This window comes from Aythya ferina, assembly GCF_964211825.1.
Source record: "Aythya ferina genome assembly, chromosome: 14".
Taxonomy (NCBI): Eukaryota; Metazoa; Chordata; class Aves; order Anseriformes; family Anatidae; genus Aythya; species Aythya ferina.
In genome coordinates, this window is record NC_140312.1 from 13,918,267 (window position 1) to 13,938,305 (window position 20,039).

General features: G+C 37.4%; 1 protein-coding gene across 2 annotated transcripts in view; it reads right to left on the reverse strand.

Moving 5' to 3' along the window:
• The window catches only part of RANBP17 (RAN binding protein 17), a 162,752-nt gene that overhangs the window by 132,065 nt on the left and 10,648 nt on the right, over positions 1–20,039 (reverse strand). For both annotated transcript variants that reach the window (XM_084535479.1, XM_084535478.1), the window contains exons 5-14: positions 18,916–18,981; positions 18,282–18,386; positions 15,981–16,146; positions 13,792–13,865; positions 13,215–13,334; positions 12,802–12,948; positions 10,995–11,167; positions 7,115–7,308; positions 2,926–3,031; positions 1,288–1,423 (exon numbers count right to left, since the gene is read on the reverse strand). In XM_084535479.1, the coding sequence (XP_084391605.1) occupies positions 1,288–1,423; positions 2,926–3,031; positions 7,115–7,308; positions 10,995–11,167; positions 12,802–12,948; positions 13,215–13,334; positions 13,792–13,865; positions 15,981–16,146; positions 18,282–18,386; positions 18,916–18,981 (1,287 nt within the window). The remainder of the gene's footprint in view (positions 1–1,287; positions 1,424–2,925; positions 3,032–7,114; positions 7,309–10,994; positions 11,168–12,801; positions 12,949–13,214; positions 13,335–13,791; positions 13,866–15,980; positions 16,147–18,281; positions 18,387–18,915; positions 18,982–20,039) is intronic.

Genomic DNA, 20,039 nt, shown 5'->3' on the forward strand with positions numbered 1-20,039 from the left:
CACAGAGGCAGTCTTACGGTCATTCAAAACACATAAATTCCTATGTCCAGAACTCTGGTGTGGCTGGCAAACAATCAACTATTGCTTTTTTTTTTTTTTTTTTCCTCTTGAAAAGGGAGCTCCAGGTGTGCAATGCTTCACCCACAATCCTATTCTTCTTCCAGCCTTGCCTAATGAAGGATGTGATGCCTAGGTATTCAATCTCCTCTAACACTCTGTTACAGCATGCTATACATTGACTTCACTTCTCCACACAGTTAGCATCCCAGTCAGTCAGACTACAAAAAGATTAAATCAAAACCCTCAAAACCGATCAAAACTGGACAGAAAGACAAAATCATCTGGGAATTAGAGATGAGAATAACAACTACTTTGCCTCTGAATTGCCATCAGTAGGAGTTTTCCTAGTGAAAATAGCAGGAGCATGAGTACATTTGCACTCCGTACCTTCCGTTACTTAGCATTACAACACTGCACCATATTTAAAAATAACAAATGAGCTCTGACAATTGAAAGAACACATTGCTTTTATGAAAAAGTAATTCCATATAGTGCAAAACTTTATTTTTAATTTTAAGTGAGAAACCATTCAATAAAGTTAAAGTACAGTTCAAACCTGAAGGAATAAAAGAATCCTTGAGATCGGGACTGTAGTACAGAAGTAAAAACAGATCTCAGTCACTGTCACAATTCTTGCTAAAGATTTGCTTGGGGCTCCAACCCAATTCTCTCGGTTTTTCTCAAGATCAATTGATCTCATCTTACTGACATTCTCTTTATAACATCTATATTATGACTGTCCCCTACAGTTAAGGTGAATTAACTGCTGCTTCTTCAGAAATGCATCTTACTTTTTCCTCTTCCCTATTTAAAATGCAGAAAAGCCAAGTAATGAGAGAAATACAGTGGAAACCACATAAATGAGTAACTGTCAAAAGAACAGAACTATTAAAAGAATAAATCTTGTGTACCCAGCTGTGAAATATAACACAATATAGCAGAACCCAGCTAAATGTTTGAAATAAAAAATTGAAATGCAAAGTAACCTAAAATTGTTTAATGAACATAGCTGTTAAAATATTAACTCCTTACATGCTGAAACTCAAGAGCATATATGATAAGGCAGCTTGCTCAGATGAGCATCACACCAGTAAGTTACCTACCTATCCACCTGTCCAATCAACCACCAGCTAAGCTTCACAGTTTATAAATGCAAGATATATTGGCAGGTCCATTGCTGCACAGGCTTTTCTGTTTCAATTTGCATGGTTTACAGTAAATGTTTACCTTTGAGGTGTGCTGAAGCTGGTCCCCCACATAGGTTTTGCGAAACTGATCCAAGAACCACAGAATTGCCAGTTCTACTTTTTCATTACTAGACTGTGGTAACTGGGCATCCATCAAAGATATGAGCTGAAAAACTCTTTAATGACAGAAAAAAGACATTTTCAGGAAAACTCTCAAGTTAAATGATATTGTAACAGCTAATTTCTTCAGGAACCCATCACCCATTTTTTGTTTGCCTAAGTATCTTCTAGGATTGTGTTCTGTTTAGATGCTAATTATGCTAATTGACCACTATTAAATATAAACATAACCATAATGCTTTTCTAATTACTTTGTCGCTTAAATTTTCTCAGATGCATATGTTATTCTGTGGAGAGTTTGTAAAATATTTAATTTCTTAGAGCATTAATTCCACACTGAAAGAAATATACTGAGAAGCACAGGTCACAAACTGCAAATGCTAGACAAGAGTTGTTCAAGTTCCCTGGAAGCTGAAACTATTGTATTTAGAAATACATTTATACATGCAGTATGTAACACACTGTCTGCATCATTTCTTTCTACTTCTGTCTCTCTTAAAACATCAGAACAAACACGTATTTTCTGATCGAAATCCTTACACAGTACATGTCTTCTTACTAGGACTGATTTCAAAGAATTGACTTCAGCTTTTATCAGCTAAGAGTATTTCAGCTTTTTTAATTTATTTTTTTTTAAGTCATAAAATTATTCTCACCTTTTCCCAATGCTGAAATACATAGTAACTCGATTAGAAGTCAACAGCTACTTCATCTCTAAGCCTGTATATTAAAACCTCTCACTATTAATAAAAACATAGTAGAAGACTGCTAACACCACACAGCCCCAGGGTAGATTAGGAAGGCAAGAAAAAAAGGAGAAAATGTAAAGCTTTTTATCCAGTTCTAAACTGTGTGCCCTTTTTCATGTGTTAGTTAGTGGGTGTAAATACCAGGATCAAAGATGCATGCCCTATTTCACATGCTCCTGGGCATAAACAAGGAATAAGGAAGTGTTTGGTACATTCTTGGTGTTTACCATAAAGAATATATGCAATTCACAATAATCCCTAGCACACCCCTCACAGTAAAGTTTGCATGATGGGGAGGGACTACAGCACCCATATTTTTTAAATCCAGAGCCTCATTTTTTATTCTGAATTCCAGTATTAAAGTTAGCCCAAGTTTTCAGTGGTTGACCAGCAGCAGGTTGACCAGAAGGAGTTTCTCTGCACTCCTTCACTTGCAAGACTCCTGATTAACATGAGGAAATAGTGCAGAAAATAATAAATAAACATACCTCACAATTAAAATAAACGTTTATATACAAGCATAGCACAAAAATGAGAACAGTTAGCTACCCAGGCATATCTAAACACTGTTTATAGTAAGAGATGTATTTGCCTTTAAAACTCTTCCATTCTCTGAAGCATCATTTTGAAATGACAGCCTTAATGACTTCTTCATTACCCAGGGTGATGACAGAGGAAAGATCAATGCAATTGGAATGGTCTCAGTCCACAGAAAGTCATACAGTCCCTGAACACCCACCATCCAAAAACTGGACAAAATATCAGCTGATACTGAAACATCACAAAAGAAAAAAGAAAGCAACACTTACCGACAGGACAATTCTCCATCCATGGCATCATGTTCATCAGTACTAGTGTATGTCAATCGTCCCCCCACAAAAGTACCCACAAAATAGACAAGCCATGCCAGACGCCCTAATGTTAAAAAGAAAAAAAGAACAGTTACTGATGATAAGCCATTATGCTAGCACAATACGCCTCCATAAGGTATCAGCACTTTTATGAGGTATCAGACTGTGGAATGCTGTCAAGAAAATGGTTAAGTTTCTCCCTTCCGCTGATTTAAAACCTATCCAGACTAATTAATTAACCAAAAAATCTGAAGAGAACTGACAGATCAACTAGAACAGCCTGTTAAACTGAATGCATTTATAAATAAAACACAAAGACCTAAGTCAAAATAGAAATTAAGCAAACCAGCCTGGTAAAGATTAGACATGCAATTAATCCAGTATATTCACTTGCCCGCTACAAATTCACAGGATAGAACACTTTTATCTACAGTGGTGCAATAGCACCTGCTCATGGCATTAGGAACTGGTTGAGACTTTCTACAGTTTGCTTAATTTCTTATTTCTATTTCAAATAAAGTATTTATTGTAATATTCAACCAATAATACCAATTTTGAAATTGAAAAACAGTTTGCACAAAAGACTTTTTTTCTGTTTTAAGTCAGACATATTCTTCAAGAAGAGAATCTGTAAACTACCATTAGTTTTGGAAGTCTCAGTGGGCTGTTTCCTAAGTTTGAAAGACAGAGGTCATACATTTCAAGCTATGTCATCATTCCTTCTGATCTTGCAGATTATTTAGTTGTCAGTTTCCACTAAGGCACCAATGGATCCCAGAACGGTACCTTAAGGGTAGAGTACAACATAAGGATCATGTCTGTAAAGCTTAGTTCCTGCAAACTCAAGAAGTTATTTATATTTCATGTATTTTGTACAGACTTTTAAATACTGAAATCTGACTTTATAAAATATGGAACTCAAGTTTACAAACACTCAACTCAGAATTAGTTTGGCCTCTCTCTGCTAGGCACTCACCACCCCACTGCGAACCTGGGTTATTTTAATCTCTTTGGCACATTATGGTGTAATACCTTTCATCTTTGACCTACCACTACCTAACCGAGCCATGCAGATTCCAGCCTCAGCTTTCTAAGCTGTGAATCCAGTAAGCAATGGTATCCTCTCTCAGCAAAGATGCAGTATTTCTCCTAAAGTAGTATCAAAACTAAGACTCATATACCAACGTAGCATATAGACCTGCACAAACTTCACGATGCCCCTAAAGGTTCCTTCCTCAACTAAAACACAAGGAGACTACAGAACGGTAAAGCCACTTTTAGACTCCACCTTCATTTGGCAAAAAGTACTTTGTAATAAATTCAATTGAAATTGAAAATAACAACAGTGAAGACAAGTGAAACAAAACAGCTTCCATGCAAGTTAAATCAAGTTACAAAGTTACAAGGGTTTGCAATAACTGGGAGATTTACATAAACTAGATGCCTTACCCTCATCACTAGGATTACACCAAGTGATGACAGCATAACTTACAAGAGTGAAGCCAGTACACACAGATGAATAAAGTGTCTTCAGAACACAGTTTGAAGTTTAGCATAAAGAAAAGACTACAGATAAGCAAATGTGGTCACATTACAACTTTAAAACATTCTATTTTGAGTATTTCTATGCACATATGGGGACTGCTACATGCAGAGCATTTGCCAAAACCTTGGAGGTTTTATATCATGTTTCTTTCACATTCTCTGATAAACTACTCTCCATTCACATAACATTAAATGGTACTTAATTTCCTCAGGTTTTGCATTGCTTTATTTTGGAAACCCCCAGAAATGAGATAAAAATGAATGCTCTAAGTCATAAGCTCCTTAAATTAGGAACCATTAATAGTTCTGAGATGTTCCAGCATCGTTATGACCTGAATCTGGTTTATTCCATATAGTTACATATACTACAAAACTAAGACATTCTGTTTCTGTCACACGTATATAGTACTGTGTATTCTGCACATGTAAGTTCTGTAGGTAGGAAAAAAGCCACTACAAAACAAAGACAGTATGATCAAATATAAACTAAATGATAATGAAGAACATGGAATAACATGCAGATGACTTCAAGACAAGTATTGGGAAGGTTTATCTTCAATCTCAGTCATATTTTAAAATATTTCCACACAAATAGGTATATAATGAGTTTTCAAGCAGAAAACACTGCAACAAGGAACAAATATTGACTTTTGAGATGAGACTCCTAAACGAGGAAGACTTCTGAATATCTTCATACATTGTTGCTGTTCCATTTGCAAATAATAATAATCTGAAGGGGCAGTTGATACTGTCCTACAACAAATATATTTGCCTGTTAATATCAAGACCTTTGCTTTATCACCAACAGGACAACAGCTCCAAGAAAAACCTCATCAGACACACCACAGACCGCAGTACCAACAACTGTTAATTTAGCACACAGAGACCAGCACCATCACTAGCTAAAGACTGAGGAGCTGAACTAAGAGAACACTTGGTACTCACATGAATTTAGCATTAAGAGCTGCCAAAGAATGGCCATTTGAAGATGGTATCAAAATGCAACTATGAAGTGGTGCTTGCTAGTTTAAAGAACAGGACAATCACTTTAGCCAATAACTTTTATTTTTTATTTTTTTTTAATAAATAAAACCTGTCTTCTGTTTTACAAATTGCAATAGCTCACGTGTAATTATATGATGATACTTGATGATGTTCTGAGGCATCACTGTTCCCTCCTCTCTTAGCACACTACCAATTAAAAGATGTAACTTCCTTTCCTCTTGTAGACTTTCACTATTTAAAATTTTCAATGCATTTGCTTTTGCAGCTACTTAGACAGAGGATGTCTTTTCTTTTAGAAAATAATTATTGCAGTAATAATCTGTAATTATGGTTTATAACAGCAATAATCCCAAAGAAATCAGTCATTACCATAGATCACAAGTAATCATTAACTACTGTTAATGACCCATTTCTTGGGGATTATTGTTTTAGTAAACCGTGACCACATCACTACCGATACCAAGAACAAGTCAGTATAATAAAATGGGATCTTAATATTATATTAACATATTTCGCAACATTAAAAGCCATTAAACATCTAAATTTAACCAACTGTATCTAGGGGATGTAGCAGTTATCATTCATTATCAGCACAACTGTTTAGTTTGCAGCAAAGAAACAAAATTTAAACTGCGTCAAATGTTTTCTAATGCATAAAGGCAGAGTCTCCAGAGCTCTGCTACTGAGAGATTCCAACCAATTCCTTCCTTTTGGCCCCCCTTACTGGGTAATAGAGTATAAATTCAGACTGCAGCTAGTCAATAAAACCAGGTTATTCAGTGAAAGTTCTCCCACAAAGTTGCTAGGCACATGGAAGAAAGGGGTATACATAAAATCAGTTAAGTAGGAGGTTTTACATGAACTAGTGAAAAATTAGCTCCTACACAGAAGAAAATCTGTATATTCAGACTGTCAACAGAAGAACAGCAAAATAAATAACATTTAACAGCATGCAGAGAAACAGCTGTATTGTGCAGTAACCTGTCTCATCTTCTCAAAACAACACCACTTATCCATGTAAAGATGCCACAGCCATATGATAACTATATTAGGAAAGATCCAGTAGTTATAAAGACAATTTAAGTGACACACAGCGCACCAAAATAGGCATGAAAAAAATGTTAGAAGTACTACTTATTTTTACAACTTCCACTACAATAAAATACTCGAGTTTCTCAAAAATCAGAGCTATTTGAAGTAAATTAAGGGGGTTTTAAGTAACTTTAGTATTCACAGAAGGATAAATGCAAAAAAGAACAGAAGTTAAGATCTTCAATTTCAAAAACTGTTCATCAAGTTGCAGCTGGTTCCCATGAGGCCACCTGGGGCACTAAAATGTTGATTTTCAGAAATTAAAAGTTTTTACAGCTCTCATGCCTACATTCTAAAGATGTAACAAGATATTAAACATATCGACTGCCAATACATCTATTTAACATAAAAACGGTGGAAATGTGGTGCAAGGTTACTTGGAACATGAATTTCTTGTTCCAGAAAAGATGTAGGGACATCTGCCACATGATTACTGCTGCTTCATACGCAAGGATATTTTTATTAGCACATAAAACACAGTCTAAAAATTAAATTAAATACTAACCTTCCTGGACTGTGATTTCTAATGGATTCCTACTAGAAGAGTGCAATAGTTTTTGGTAGTTTTGTGCATTTTGGTCAAACAACTGTACAAGAAGTGTACAGGTCTTTTCATATTCACACCTGCTAACTGTGCACAGCTGCTCCAGTTGTTGGAAAACTGTAGCTGTATCATCCAGTGGATCTTCTAAACCATCTCTGGAATAGAGACAAAAAGTAACCACTTAGCTACTATTTCTTGAAAGCTGATTCTTTGCTTTCCCATCCAGACCTTGCACCACTGTCAGCCAACTGCTGAACTACCTGTGAAAACCTTCGCAGCTTTTACACACAGCAGACAGACACAAGATCTCATTTGCTTTACATACACACCCATACACATCTACACCACAACAATCTCTTAACATACAGTTCAAAATGCAAAGAACTGCAAGGCAGAGAGGAGATGAAATTGGCAGCATAAACACGGAAAGGTAAATCCTGAAGACCTGAGGTCTTCTGTGCCTGTCTGTGCCTAACAAGCAGCACATTTTTCAGAGGATGATGATGGGAAAGAATGAAATACATAGCAGAAATGGATTTTGCATGTTCATCAAATTAAGCATAAGACCATGATACCAAAGCCAAGGAGCAAGCTTCAGTAAAGTTCCATGCAGCAGCTTTATTACAGGTTCTGCTGCAAGCAAGCTGTGATCCTACAGAATGCCTGGAACAAAAACACCAATAGTTCTTGCCCTAAAGTGTACCTATACTCTTTACACAAATCACAGTAAGGAAGGTTTATTCATTAGAAAGTTACTCTTTTGTTGCATAGGGAATGAAAAAACTGTAGTCTTCAGAAATGCTCTACTGGATATAGATAAAGCATCTGGGACTGGCGCTGTTTAACTTATTTGCTGGTGATGTGGACAGTAAAATAGAGTGCACGCTCAGCACATTTGCTGATGACACCGAGCTGTGCGGTGTGGTCGGCACGGAGGAGGGAAGGGATGGCATCCAGAGGGACCTGGGCAGGCCTGAGAGGTGGGGCTGTGTGGACCTAATGGGGTTCAGCAAGGCCAAGTGCAAGGTCCTGCTGCTGGGCTGGGGCAAGCCCAAGCACAGACAACACAGGTTGGGTTGAAGATGGATTGAGAGCAGCCCCGAGAAGGACCTGGAAGTGTTGGTGGATGAGAAGCTCGACCTGAGCCAGCAGTGTGCGCTTGCAGTCCAGAAAGTCCCCCGTACCCAAAAGCAGCATGGCCAGCAGGGCGATGGAAGGGATTCTGCCCCTCTGCTCTCATGAGACCCCACCTGGAGCCCTGTGTTCAGCTCCGGGGCCCCAGCACAAGAAGGACGTGGATGTATTAGAATGAGCCCAGAGGAGGCCACAAAGATGATCCAGGGGTTGGAGCCCCTCTCCTATGCAAACAGACTGAGGGAGCTGGAGTTGTTCAGCCTGGAGAAAACAAGGCTCCAGGGAGACCTTACAGCTGCCTTCCAGTACCTAAGGGAGGGCTCCAGGAAAGCTGGGGAGGGACTCCTTGTCAATCAGGGTAGCAACAGGACAAGGGGTAACAGCTTTAATTAAATGATGGTAGACTTAAAAGAGATGTTAGGAAGAAATTCTTCACTCAGAGGGCAGTGAGGCACTGGAACAGGCTGACCAGAGAAGCTGTGGATGCCCCATCCCTGGAAGTGTTCAAGGCCAGGTTGGACGGGGCTTTGAGCAACCTGATTTAATGGGTGGTGTCTCTGCCTGTGGCAGGGGGGTTGGAACAAGATGATCTTTAAGGTCTCTTCAACCCAAACCATCCTATGATTCTTGGATCCCATCTTCATGTAAATGAATGTAAGTGTGACTTTGCAGGGTGAACACAGCACTCAAAAGAAAATCAGTCAAGCAGGCTGTGAAAATAAAAATCTACACTGTATCTTAAAAACAAACAAAAACAAACAAAAAAGCTGAAATCTCAATATTTAGGCAACACTTCAAAAGTATAAAGGCTGTGAAGTTAATGAACTCGCTGACCTTGCAATGTTACACATGAAGTTGGGAACTGCTTCTTTCCAATAAGATGTATCTTCTTGATATTAAAATATTAAATCATGAGGATGGAGGTATCTTTTTTCTGATTTAACACCCACCAGGCTTATTCAGACTGGTCCCCTCTGCATACACATGGATTAATGCGCCCCAGTGCTAATACCCAAATGTTGAACAATGTAAAACAGCTGAGATTCCTTCTCTGTCTTAAGGACCAGCTGGATGGCCCCTGAATGCAGGGTAATGGTATCAACCATACTGGTGTGTACAGAAAATGGTCATTCCAAAAAACAGGACTTGTTTGCAAAGACACCAATTAATGTCCTTTGAGCAAAGAGAAGAAGTCTTTTGGAATCAACTCCCAGATGTCCTGTGTTTCTCAAGGATGGCCTAGACATTTGAGATTAAAGTGTACACTAGATATTACTGTCTACAGAAATACCACAACAGAGGATCTTCATCACAGAAGAGAGTATGACAATACTAGGAAGATACACAAATTACTTACAGCTGAGAATGGTTACACACTCACAGAATTAAGACTGTCTTACGAACGACACAAACTGGTCTAAGATCAGTACTCTCCTCATCTTTTTTCCTGATGGCTTTTTTCACAGATTAGAAAGTTTCTTCCAGCAAAGAACGAAGTAACAAGAACATCCAGAAGAATCCCTTGTCAGTGCCAAACTAAAAGAAACTGAACTTTCAGTGCTGTTGAAGACAATAACATATTTTCATGGAGCTGCTCATGCAAGATGGTGCAATCCAGAAGCTCAGACCTGAGTGCTTCATGTCTGAAAGCTGATATGGAGCACACCACTCAGTAGGGGAGAAAGCTGAGCCAAAAAGTGTCACCCTGAGAATACATCACAGAAAAGCAAAACTGAGAAGATAACTTTATAATGCCAAAGAAGTTTAGTCTGGTTGAGAAATGACCAGATAAAACTAACTGTACATACAATAAGTTGCTTGCTCTTCCATGTCCTAGCACTGGAACAGTGGAAGCTCACAATTTTAAACCATTAGGAAGTCAGCCTTTAACACAACTAGGGTGATAACCTCAGGCAAGTAATACCAACTATAGCTTTGTCTCTAAGAAGTGAGATGACAGGTTACATGAATTGCAGACAGAAGAGTTTGGCTAAGCTGAGACAAAAGGATAACAATGGTGAAGCTAAATGTACTTCCTCACACAAACAGAATAAATGACATCATCTCAGCAACTGAAAACTGAGAAGGCAAAGCAGATGTGGCTTGTTCTGCAGTCCCGCAGTCTGACACAATATCTCTCTAGTAGGAATTCATAAAAGCCCTCAGAGAAAACTAAATCCTTTCAGCAATCTAGACACTTTTTAAAAATTTGTTTTATTATAGTGTGGATTATATGATATGCTTTAAGTATAAAAACAGATATGAGCTAAGACATGAAGTAGGACAATTTCAGTCTTGCCACTAGAGCTTGTTCTACTTGGCCTGATACTTTCCCTATGCATGGACTTCCTTCTGCTTCCCCTCACTGCTTTACACTCCACAGCCCTAGAAAGTGACTCGTGTAGCAGTACACATAAACAGGTCACAGGTGAAAGAGTTAATTTAGATATTCTTCAAAAAAAGAAAGAAAGGAATTAAAGGCTTTTTCCAAAATACAAGGACTACGAGAAGAAAACCAACTAGGACTTACAGTTGATTTTGGCACAAATTATAGGTAAAAGGAATAAATCAGCATCTACTAATTAAGATAATCTAAAGAAATCACCGCAGTACTTTGTACATAGATTTTAAACATAACCAAAATACAATACACCAATAAATCAGAAAATGTAACGTTCTATATTACAAATTGCAATTTCGAGTTTACCTTATAACTACAGGAACACAATCCAGTCTAGAAGTAATATAAGCTTTTGTTATCTCAGGTGCGTATGTGTCTAAGAGGTGGGGTTCTGCCGTTTTCACAAAAGGTACAGATGCCACCATTCTTTGCCACAGAGTTAGCAAATAATGAACGCTGTTTGGAGCAAACTCCCAGTGCTATAAGAAAACAAAACACACGTCTGTTAAAGCATCCCAGTGTGAAATTTTAATTGTGAAACTCAATGTTTTTATCTTTAGCAGTCTTATTCATTCACACAACCATTGAAGGACCCAGACAGAACTGAAACATACGATGGCACACGTTACAGACTATGTAGTAATTGCAGTATGGTATTTGCAGGGACTCCCACCTCCCTCAGGTGAAATCCACAACAGCAAGCTCAGAGCGAGGCCTAGATCCTTAGTACATGGTGAGATTTAAGTGTTGTGAAAGGGCCATTCAAAAATCCTAAACATCGAGTAGGGAACTGTCTAGAGCAACCCAGTAGGGAATGTAAAGTACAGAAATGCATCTCAACCTTCTTTTTTCTTCCAAGTTTATAGAGCTGCAAACGGCCATTCAGGAATTTAAAGGCCAAAATCTTCTCCTAAAGGTGGTTATCTGCTACTGCTATTCTGAAGATTAGAGAAAGCCTCTGGAGGAGATGTAAAAATAGCAATTGCACTATTACTCAGTGTGGGAATAGAAATGCTTTTTTTGCAGAGTTACATTGTTTAGAGGAAAGGAATATGGTATTGAGATATGCTTGCAGTGATAAGAAAGCTTGGCAGCCTACCTTGTAAAACACAGACAACCAGAATCCTTAGAGCAATTAGGCAGAAACCACCGTGTAAGAAACATTACCACCTCAAAGAGTATAAAAGTCAAAAGAAATTTGACTTATAGCAGGCAGGCAACTGAAAGCCATGTATTGTCTATGAAGCGCCAGATAGATTGTGAACCTGGATTACCCAGTCAATGGGGAAACAGGGAAGGGTCCCAGTCCTCAGAGGAAAAAAAGGTATATAAACTGTGCTTTGGAACAAGTAGGTGCGCTCTCCTGCTTGTGGGACGCCCACCATTGTAATCACGAATAAAAATTACTACTTCACTGAGATCCTCGCCTGAGCCTAAGTTATTGGCTACAGAGTGTTTCTCACATTAGTGAGCATGCATTTTTCTTGATGTGTTTCAAAAATAAAGCTGTGATTTTTTTTTTTTTTTTTTAACACTGAGAATCTTGACCCTGTCTTTCAGGATCATGTCCTCCCTCTGTCCTTCTTATGTAGAGCCCTCAAAAATTTGAATAGCACTCCACCTAGCTTCTGATTCCAACTCAGTAGCTCAGCATATAAACAACTGTGCGTATGTTTGTATACATGTATGTGCGTGATACATCGAGATACATAGATAGATGCAAAAGCCGAACCCCAGGGATCTACTCAGTGTAGGCATTTCAAAGGTTAAATGGGAGCACAGGTGTAACCATTTTATGTTTTGACAGAGGATCTAGTTTGTTGGATTTTTTTGAGAGTAAAGACTAAAGCTTGAGGATTAATGTCTATGACCCATTTCCATTGTCTTTCTTTAAATCTGCTCCCATAACAAAACTCCACAGGAAGAGTGGGAATCAGCTGCAAATAATTTATAAGTTACACCACTATGAAAATACGTTTTTATGTAAAGGCAAGCTTTACCAAGTCCTCAAAAAAAAAAAAAAAAAAAAAAAGCCACACCAATGCAGAGAACCAGGATTGACACTGTCTTTCAAGAGCTGAAGAAAACAGAAAACTTCAGTATACATTCTTACCTGCAAGCTAGTAATAGTAAAATTTGCTATGAGCTGGATAACTTCTGGGTAATCTTTCACCATTACCAGCTCTCCCAGTTGATAGTTCGTCTTTAGCCGAGCCAAAAACCGACAGAATTCATGGTAAGTACCCGGATCAGATAAACCCTAAATTTGAAGAAGCAAATTTGTAGAAGTTAACAGCTTAATCTAGTAGAAATTTCACAGCACTATGGCTGATCAGCTGACAACTTTATTTACATAGTTTCTTTTTTTCCCTCTTTGTTTTGAATAGGAAATCAAAACAAACAGATGGCTGGCTGAGAGTGGTTTTAATAGATTCAATAAATTAATGACAATTGTGACTGGAAAAACAAATCCACATCTGTTTCAGCATTTCAAATAAACAGAATCAAAAATAAAAAGATAGATACCTGCGGATTTTCAAGTATTTGTTTCACTCCTTTGATTAGATTGCCAAGATACTTGGCACGTTCTGGATTGCTGAATAAAGATCTCCTCGTAGAAGCAAACTGAACTAAACAAGAAAGTGCCTAAAGAATAAAACAATTGTAAGATTTAAAAAAATAAATTTTCAGAATAATGATCTCTTATTGCTTGGAGCAATCCAATCTACTGATGTCTGTATTACGTTCAGTGACTGAAGATTATTTTTCCAGCAATGTCTGTAAGATCATTGTACATAACTATGGCTCAGTTTTAAAAATCTCTATTACAACAGCTTATGACTTCAAAGTAATTAGGAAGATACTTTCTGTGTGGCATAGTAGTACTGAAACTGGAAGGGTTTGAATGCTTTCAGACTCAGAAATGAAAACCAAGGCTGAAGAGAAGACATTGTGACTGGGCACTGAACCAGTGAGTTAATGGTTGTGGGACTCATAATATGCTAATGCACAGAATGAAACAGGGTCTTCTGGAGAAAGTACAGATATAAAAAAAAAGACTATTTACCATCATTATTTGAGTGTAAATCACTGTTTCACTTACTAACTGAGACAGCATTGGTGGAAGGGAATGATACAAATCAAAAAACAGGTCCAAGGTCCCTGGCTCCAGGAAAACTAAGGAAAAAGATAAGTTGGTTTTACCACTTTCTGCCAGCAATAACCATGTATCTTTATTTCAACAGAATTATCTCCTTTTTAACAACAAAAAAATACACAACGCCCAAGAATGAGATATCACCGTAGTTGAGAATAAACTATGGATAGATGCATTAATCAGCTCATTGTACAGTATAACACTGTTCTCTTTTTATCACATCTATTCTATAGCTCATAAAGAACACCTTCCTTAAACTGTAGATTATGCAATACTCTGTCTGTTGTCTACAGAATGCTATTCTGTAGTAGACATAGGTCACTGATTTCTTCAGGTTACTACAGTACAACACTATGACAGGTACCAGATAATAAGAATTAGTTTCGTGTATACGTAAGTAAAGGCAAGTCCTTAAAGATACCCAGACTACCCTAGAGTCTATAGGCACATAAACAGAAAATACTTTAAAGACTCTGTTACCCATTCACCATGGAAGCACATCAAATGAACTATAGTGTTACCCTCCTTCATGAAAAAGCAACAAGAGGGTAGAAAAAATTCATTGATAATTCATAATGATATAATCCCACAAATCAGGAAACATTCCAAAGTTGTTCAATGTGTAAACATTATTTTTATGAAGCCTTGTGTAAAATAATGTAACATAAAAAACATTAATTTCCTAACACACTCCTAGAGTTTAATGAAAAAAAGAAGATCCATGGAGGATTTAAAGCATCTAAACTAAAATCTTAGGAAAAACCTCTCCCCTTCACTTCTCCAGGTTGTCTTGGTAAATTGCTATCACTTGGGTAAATTCAGACTTTCATCAGTATTCCCCTGCTTGCCATATCCTTTGATGTACCTCACACTGTAATTAGAGGCTTCCGTACATTAGGGGAGAAAGAATGAAGTTACACGTGGAAACTGATGAAGAATAATACAGTTGATATCAAAAGCAGTATCAAACACTACAGTGCGATTTTATTCAAGTAGGGCAACAAAGATTGTGAAAGGTCTGGAGGGCAAGACGCACCAAGGACGCTGAGGTCCCTTGGTGTGCTCAGCCCAGAGCACAGCAGGCCGAGGGGAGGCCTCATGGCGGCCTGCAGCTCCCTCACGAGGGGAGCGGAGGGGCAGGCGCTGAGCTCTGCTCTCTGGGGACAGCGACAGGACCCGAGGGAACGGCATGGAGCTGGGACAGGGGAGGGTCTGGCTGGGGGTTAGGGAAAGGTTCTGCACCCAGAGGTGGTCGGGCACTGGGACAGGCTGCCCAGGGATGTGGTCACCACATCAAGCTTGGTCAAGAAACATTTGGACGAGGTTCTCAGACATGGTTTAATTTATAGGCAGTCCTGCATGAAGCCAGGACTTGGACCCAATGATCTTTGAGGTTTCCTTCCAACTCAGGATATTCTATGATTCCATGCCTCTAAGTAAGCCAGATTTAAACTCCCATCTTGGTTACATGAATCTGTGTAGCTGCTTTTGTTACAAGTAACAGACTTCCAAGCTGGCTAATTTATTTTGCCAAGAAGCAGGATAAATTAGTCTACAAGGAACTCCATACTGCTGGTATATACTGCTTCCATCACCCAAGGTAATTTCATTAAAGCTAGCTTGGATGTATTTATGCTACACTGCCATCTGCACTGTGCGAGTCCACGAAGTCAAAACTCTAGAGCCCAAGAACCAAGATGCAGCCCTTCTGCTGCCTTCATTAACAAATTCACATTCTAAAGAAAACAAGCAGACTTAAATAAACAAATAAACAAACACACACACACGGTTTTCTTATCAGGAAGAAGAGGAAAGAAAGCAGACATGCTATAAATGCTGTACCTCTTCAAGGTGTTCATATCTCAGGGATGAGAATAGTGTTCAGTGTGTCTAGTTAGAGTAATTTGATTTACTGTGAATACCTATGTTATAGACCACATTCATTATCTCTGTCTGTAAAGATAACAATAGGAAAAGTGTGAGAGAAATAGCAGAAGAGGTTTCCCAATAACTCACCAGTAAAAAACTCTACTCCACATAAAAAAGGATTTTATATTTGCAAGTATTGTGACAAAAGTAGTTAAACAGTGAGTGTAGAATGCTTCAGACTACTAACAGTTATGATCCTTTCTTACTTGTTCTCCAGTTTGTTGGAATCTGCACAGTGCATAGGTCATCTGCAGATTCATCAGCTGAATTTCCAATGAAATCAAAATTAAGACAGTTTAACACAAGCTTCAGAAGATGCATGGCTAGACTTTCTTGCTGTCGGTCCTGAATGGTTAAAGGTTTTGCCAAGAGCTAAGGAGAAAAAACATTTTGTCAGGTCACCTGCACAGAACATGTTTTATAAACAGTTTTGAAAAGGAAATTGTTTGGACGTAAAACTTCAAAGTCCACAGCAAGAGAACACATACTAAGAAAAAACTAAATCCTTTAACTATAAAACATACAGTACTCCTTATAGACAAGGGGAAAAATTATTATTACCAGGTAAGAGACATCATTCACATCAAGCTAAAACTCCAGGCCTTATACATATTTTTAAAAGACTAGTGAAATAACTCTTTGATATAAAGTACTTATAGGCAAAATGCAGCATGTCATTGATACAGCCTGGTAAAATACTGTTGATGTTCATTGCAAAAATTAAACAGTAATATTTCATGTTTTTCAGTTACTTCAGACCAGCATGGTGTATATGTCACGTCTATCATATGGTTAAGAATTATTGCAACAACTGTGGGTTTTTGTTGTTGGAGGTTATTTCAGTTCAATGCCTAAGATTGTCCAGGCTGCTAATTCCTTTGATATGTCTAGGAAAACCTCACACTAAAATTAAAAACAAAACTAAACTAAACAACAACAACAAAAAAACACACACACAAAACAAAGAAAAAAAGCAAACAATGAATAGTCTGTATGTAATCTGAATACAGCTATTTACAACTTCTGTATGAACACAGCTGTCTGTCTCCATCGCATTATAACCGCTGTAGTGTCAGAATAAAAACGTATTTTGTAAGCAAAATGAGCTTTTGGGATTTGGAAATCTACACTGAGCATACTGTAAGTACACCTTTTTACTGATCTGCTTCTGTAATTTAAGCAACATTTTATCTTAAAGAAAGTTACTGCCTCAAAATTACAAGAACAATATAAAGGCACTAAAAATAAGCCTCCAATTCATTAGTCACTGTTGGAGTTCTTGAACATTAGAAAAGAAAATTATCATAATTTTGTTTAAAAAAAAAATAAAATACAGTGGATGCAACAACTTTTTACCTAGTTCATCTGCTCCCTATTTATACTCAAATCATATTTCTCAATTTTATCAACAAAAAGGTTTTAAAATTCAGATGATATAGGAATGAAAATTACCTGTTTTGCTACCAATCTGCTCCTAACTTTCATACTCTTGCATGCAATAGGTTGGAATTATTTTAGTGACTCCATAATTAGCAGTTGAGTGTATTTTTCAGTGTACTATAGATGCTGATAAGTATTTCTAAAATTGGCTTCCTCTACTCAAGTTGGCATTACAAAAATGCCAATTAATATTTCATACGCTTTTGTCCAGATTATCTGTGTGATGTGAATCTGACAAACCTCTCAACATATGGAAGACTGAAAAAATACCTGTAAGACCAGCTGAAGTTGAATAAAGCTAGGAAGTTCTCATAAACACATTTATTATCTTCCTGTGCAATTGGGTTTAGTATATCTAGTAAGATTACACATTCTTCCAAAAAAAAATTAATTCATCTTTTAAATGATATTTGATTTCTCTATTAACTTGGAATTCCAACACATATTTAGAACAGCCTCTGTAAATTAGCAGAGCAATCCCTCTTCAGAAGCGAGGGCTTACCCTTTATTTAATTGTTATATAACAATATATATAGACTTCTCAGAGCCTCCTGTCTAGGTTCTGAGAAGGCCGAACCTTCAATTATCTCAAACGTTACAGAGAAGATGATGGAACTAGCAAAGGAGGAAACCACCTTAAGCCATACCACAAGATGGAGAATTGTCTTTCTTCTTGGTGGCTCATAGTTCAATAAATAATTCTTTCAGCAAATATTGAGATGGAAGGCCCAGCAAATCAAGATAAAATTAAATTAAAGAAAACATGGACAATGAAGGAAAGGAAATCATTGAAACATCACTCAGGATTTAGATAGTTCATCTTTTATGGCAAGGTATAAAGAGAGAGGGAGGTGGTACAGGCAGAAACACTGAGAGCAAGAGCAAGAGAGACAGAGGAAGGGAAGAAGACTAAAATTTTTATCTTTGAATATTGTTTGGTCTTGAGCTTAATTGGGTGCCACATAATCCACTGAAGTACAGAATTCAGTGACTCGGAAAATACTGGTGATTCAAACTGGAACAATTATGAAGTTAACAACTTAAATATTAACTGTAAACAGCCTCACCTCTTTTAAAAGAGAGCACGCAAGCATCAGTATGTCCTTTAAAGACGTGTCACGGAATGAGGTAGCTATTTTACGATGTTTTGCTGAAGGTCTTGAATAATCAACCTAAGAAAAGTTACAATATTATCAACAATGCTCCCTGCTCTGCTAAAACTAAATGATACGTGCATCTGGCAGGTAAATTATTTTACACTAGAAAAGAAAAAATATAGTCCAACAGCAAAGCTAGAACTTGGCAGCTTCCTAAAGTGCCTGCTTCTATTTCCCCTTCGAGGCTGCCACTCTCTGGATGGAAAGGTCTGAAGCACTTCCTCAGGTCAAGATCACAAAATAGAATCATTAGCAGAAATAAATTTAAAAGAGTTGATTTTTCAGTTCTCCTTACTAGTTCTAGTGAAAGGGATGAGAAACACTACCCTGTAGCAGATACGGCACATATCTGGTACGGGTGCAGTCTGTGCATTATCAATCTCTCTCTATATATTTTGGTAGAGGTTAGAAGGGGTGTTAATCAGTTTATGTCTAAGCAGTGTTTCTCCTAACATTTTTATGAAAGGCAGACACATGTGACATGCTGCTGCATCGCTAATACATACATCCCTTGCAGAAAGAAAAAACAAACACACATGCTTACTAGGTTCATTTCCTGAGTCAGTTCTGAGAGAATCATTACTCCAATTATATAATGGTCCACGGTGCCCTACAGAGGAAAAAAAAAAAAAAAATATATATATATATATATATATATATATATATATATGATTGCTCAAATACCACTGCAGGTACTTAAAATTTATCAACATAGAAACAAGAGGAATTATTAGGCTGAGATATGCTAAGTTGTTTAGAAGTCTTTCGTGACAACCTCTATCACATTAATAGAATTGGACATTATGCTCCTTAATTAACTCTGAAAAAAAAACTCATCATAAAACTTAAGAATGGTATGATAAAAAAAATCTGCCTGAAAACAATCTAAGCAACCACAACCTAGAAATTCACTATTACACATTTCTAAAAGGTTTGCTCAGTCTTCCAGAACTGATACGGTGAACTGCATAAAAATTCAAACCATTAAAAAAATTAAGCCATGCATGGATGAAGACAATCACAGGGCAATCTCAGAAAAATAATGTAGTTATGAGATGTAGATAAACAAAACTTCATTCTCTTCTCTCCACAGTACCCTGCAATGCATGCCCTTGAATTAAGTGATACATTCCATTTCCAAAAACGTGTGTAGAAAGGGAGGCAGTAGATACCAACTACTTGTATCTAAGGGTGTGACCTGATCGATAATAGTTAAGGCCCTTGGAATGCTTTGAAAATCAAGTAGAAGGTAGAATTTTACATTTAGTTGTCCTTACTGATCTACTACAAAGCATTTATTAAGCAAATCTGCTTTGTTAAAAATAATTAAAATCAACTGCAATTAGGCCTTGCCACTGATTTAATTGTGAAGACCTATGTCTACTTGCATAGCTGAAGTCTGCAGCCTCGGCTCCCTCGGTGTCCAAAATTCAATTTGTCACAGCCGAACTCATTATTTTGGAAACTCTTAAGAGCAACCAAAGTTCAATTAATGAAGAATCTGGCTGATACTCTTCACTGGACTCATTTTTCACAGTCATCTATTCTGTAATATCACTTACACCAAATCAAACCAAAAGGAAAAAGTTTGCAGAGCCCTCAGGCAAGATTTGTACTGTTGCCCTAACTGCCTTTTCAATAAGATTAAACATCTTATAATTTGAGCAC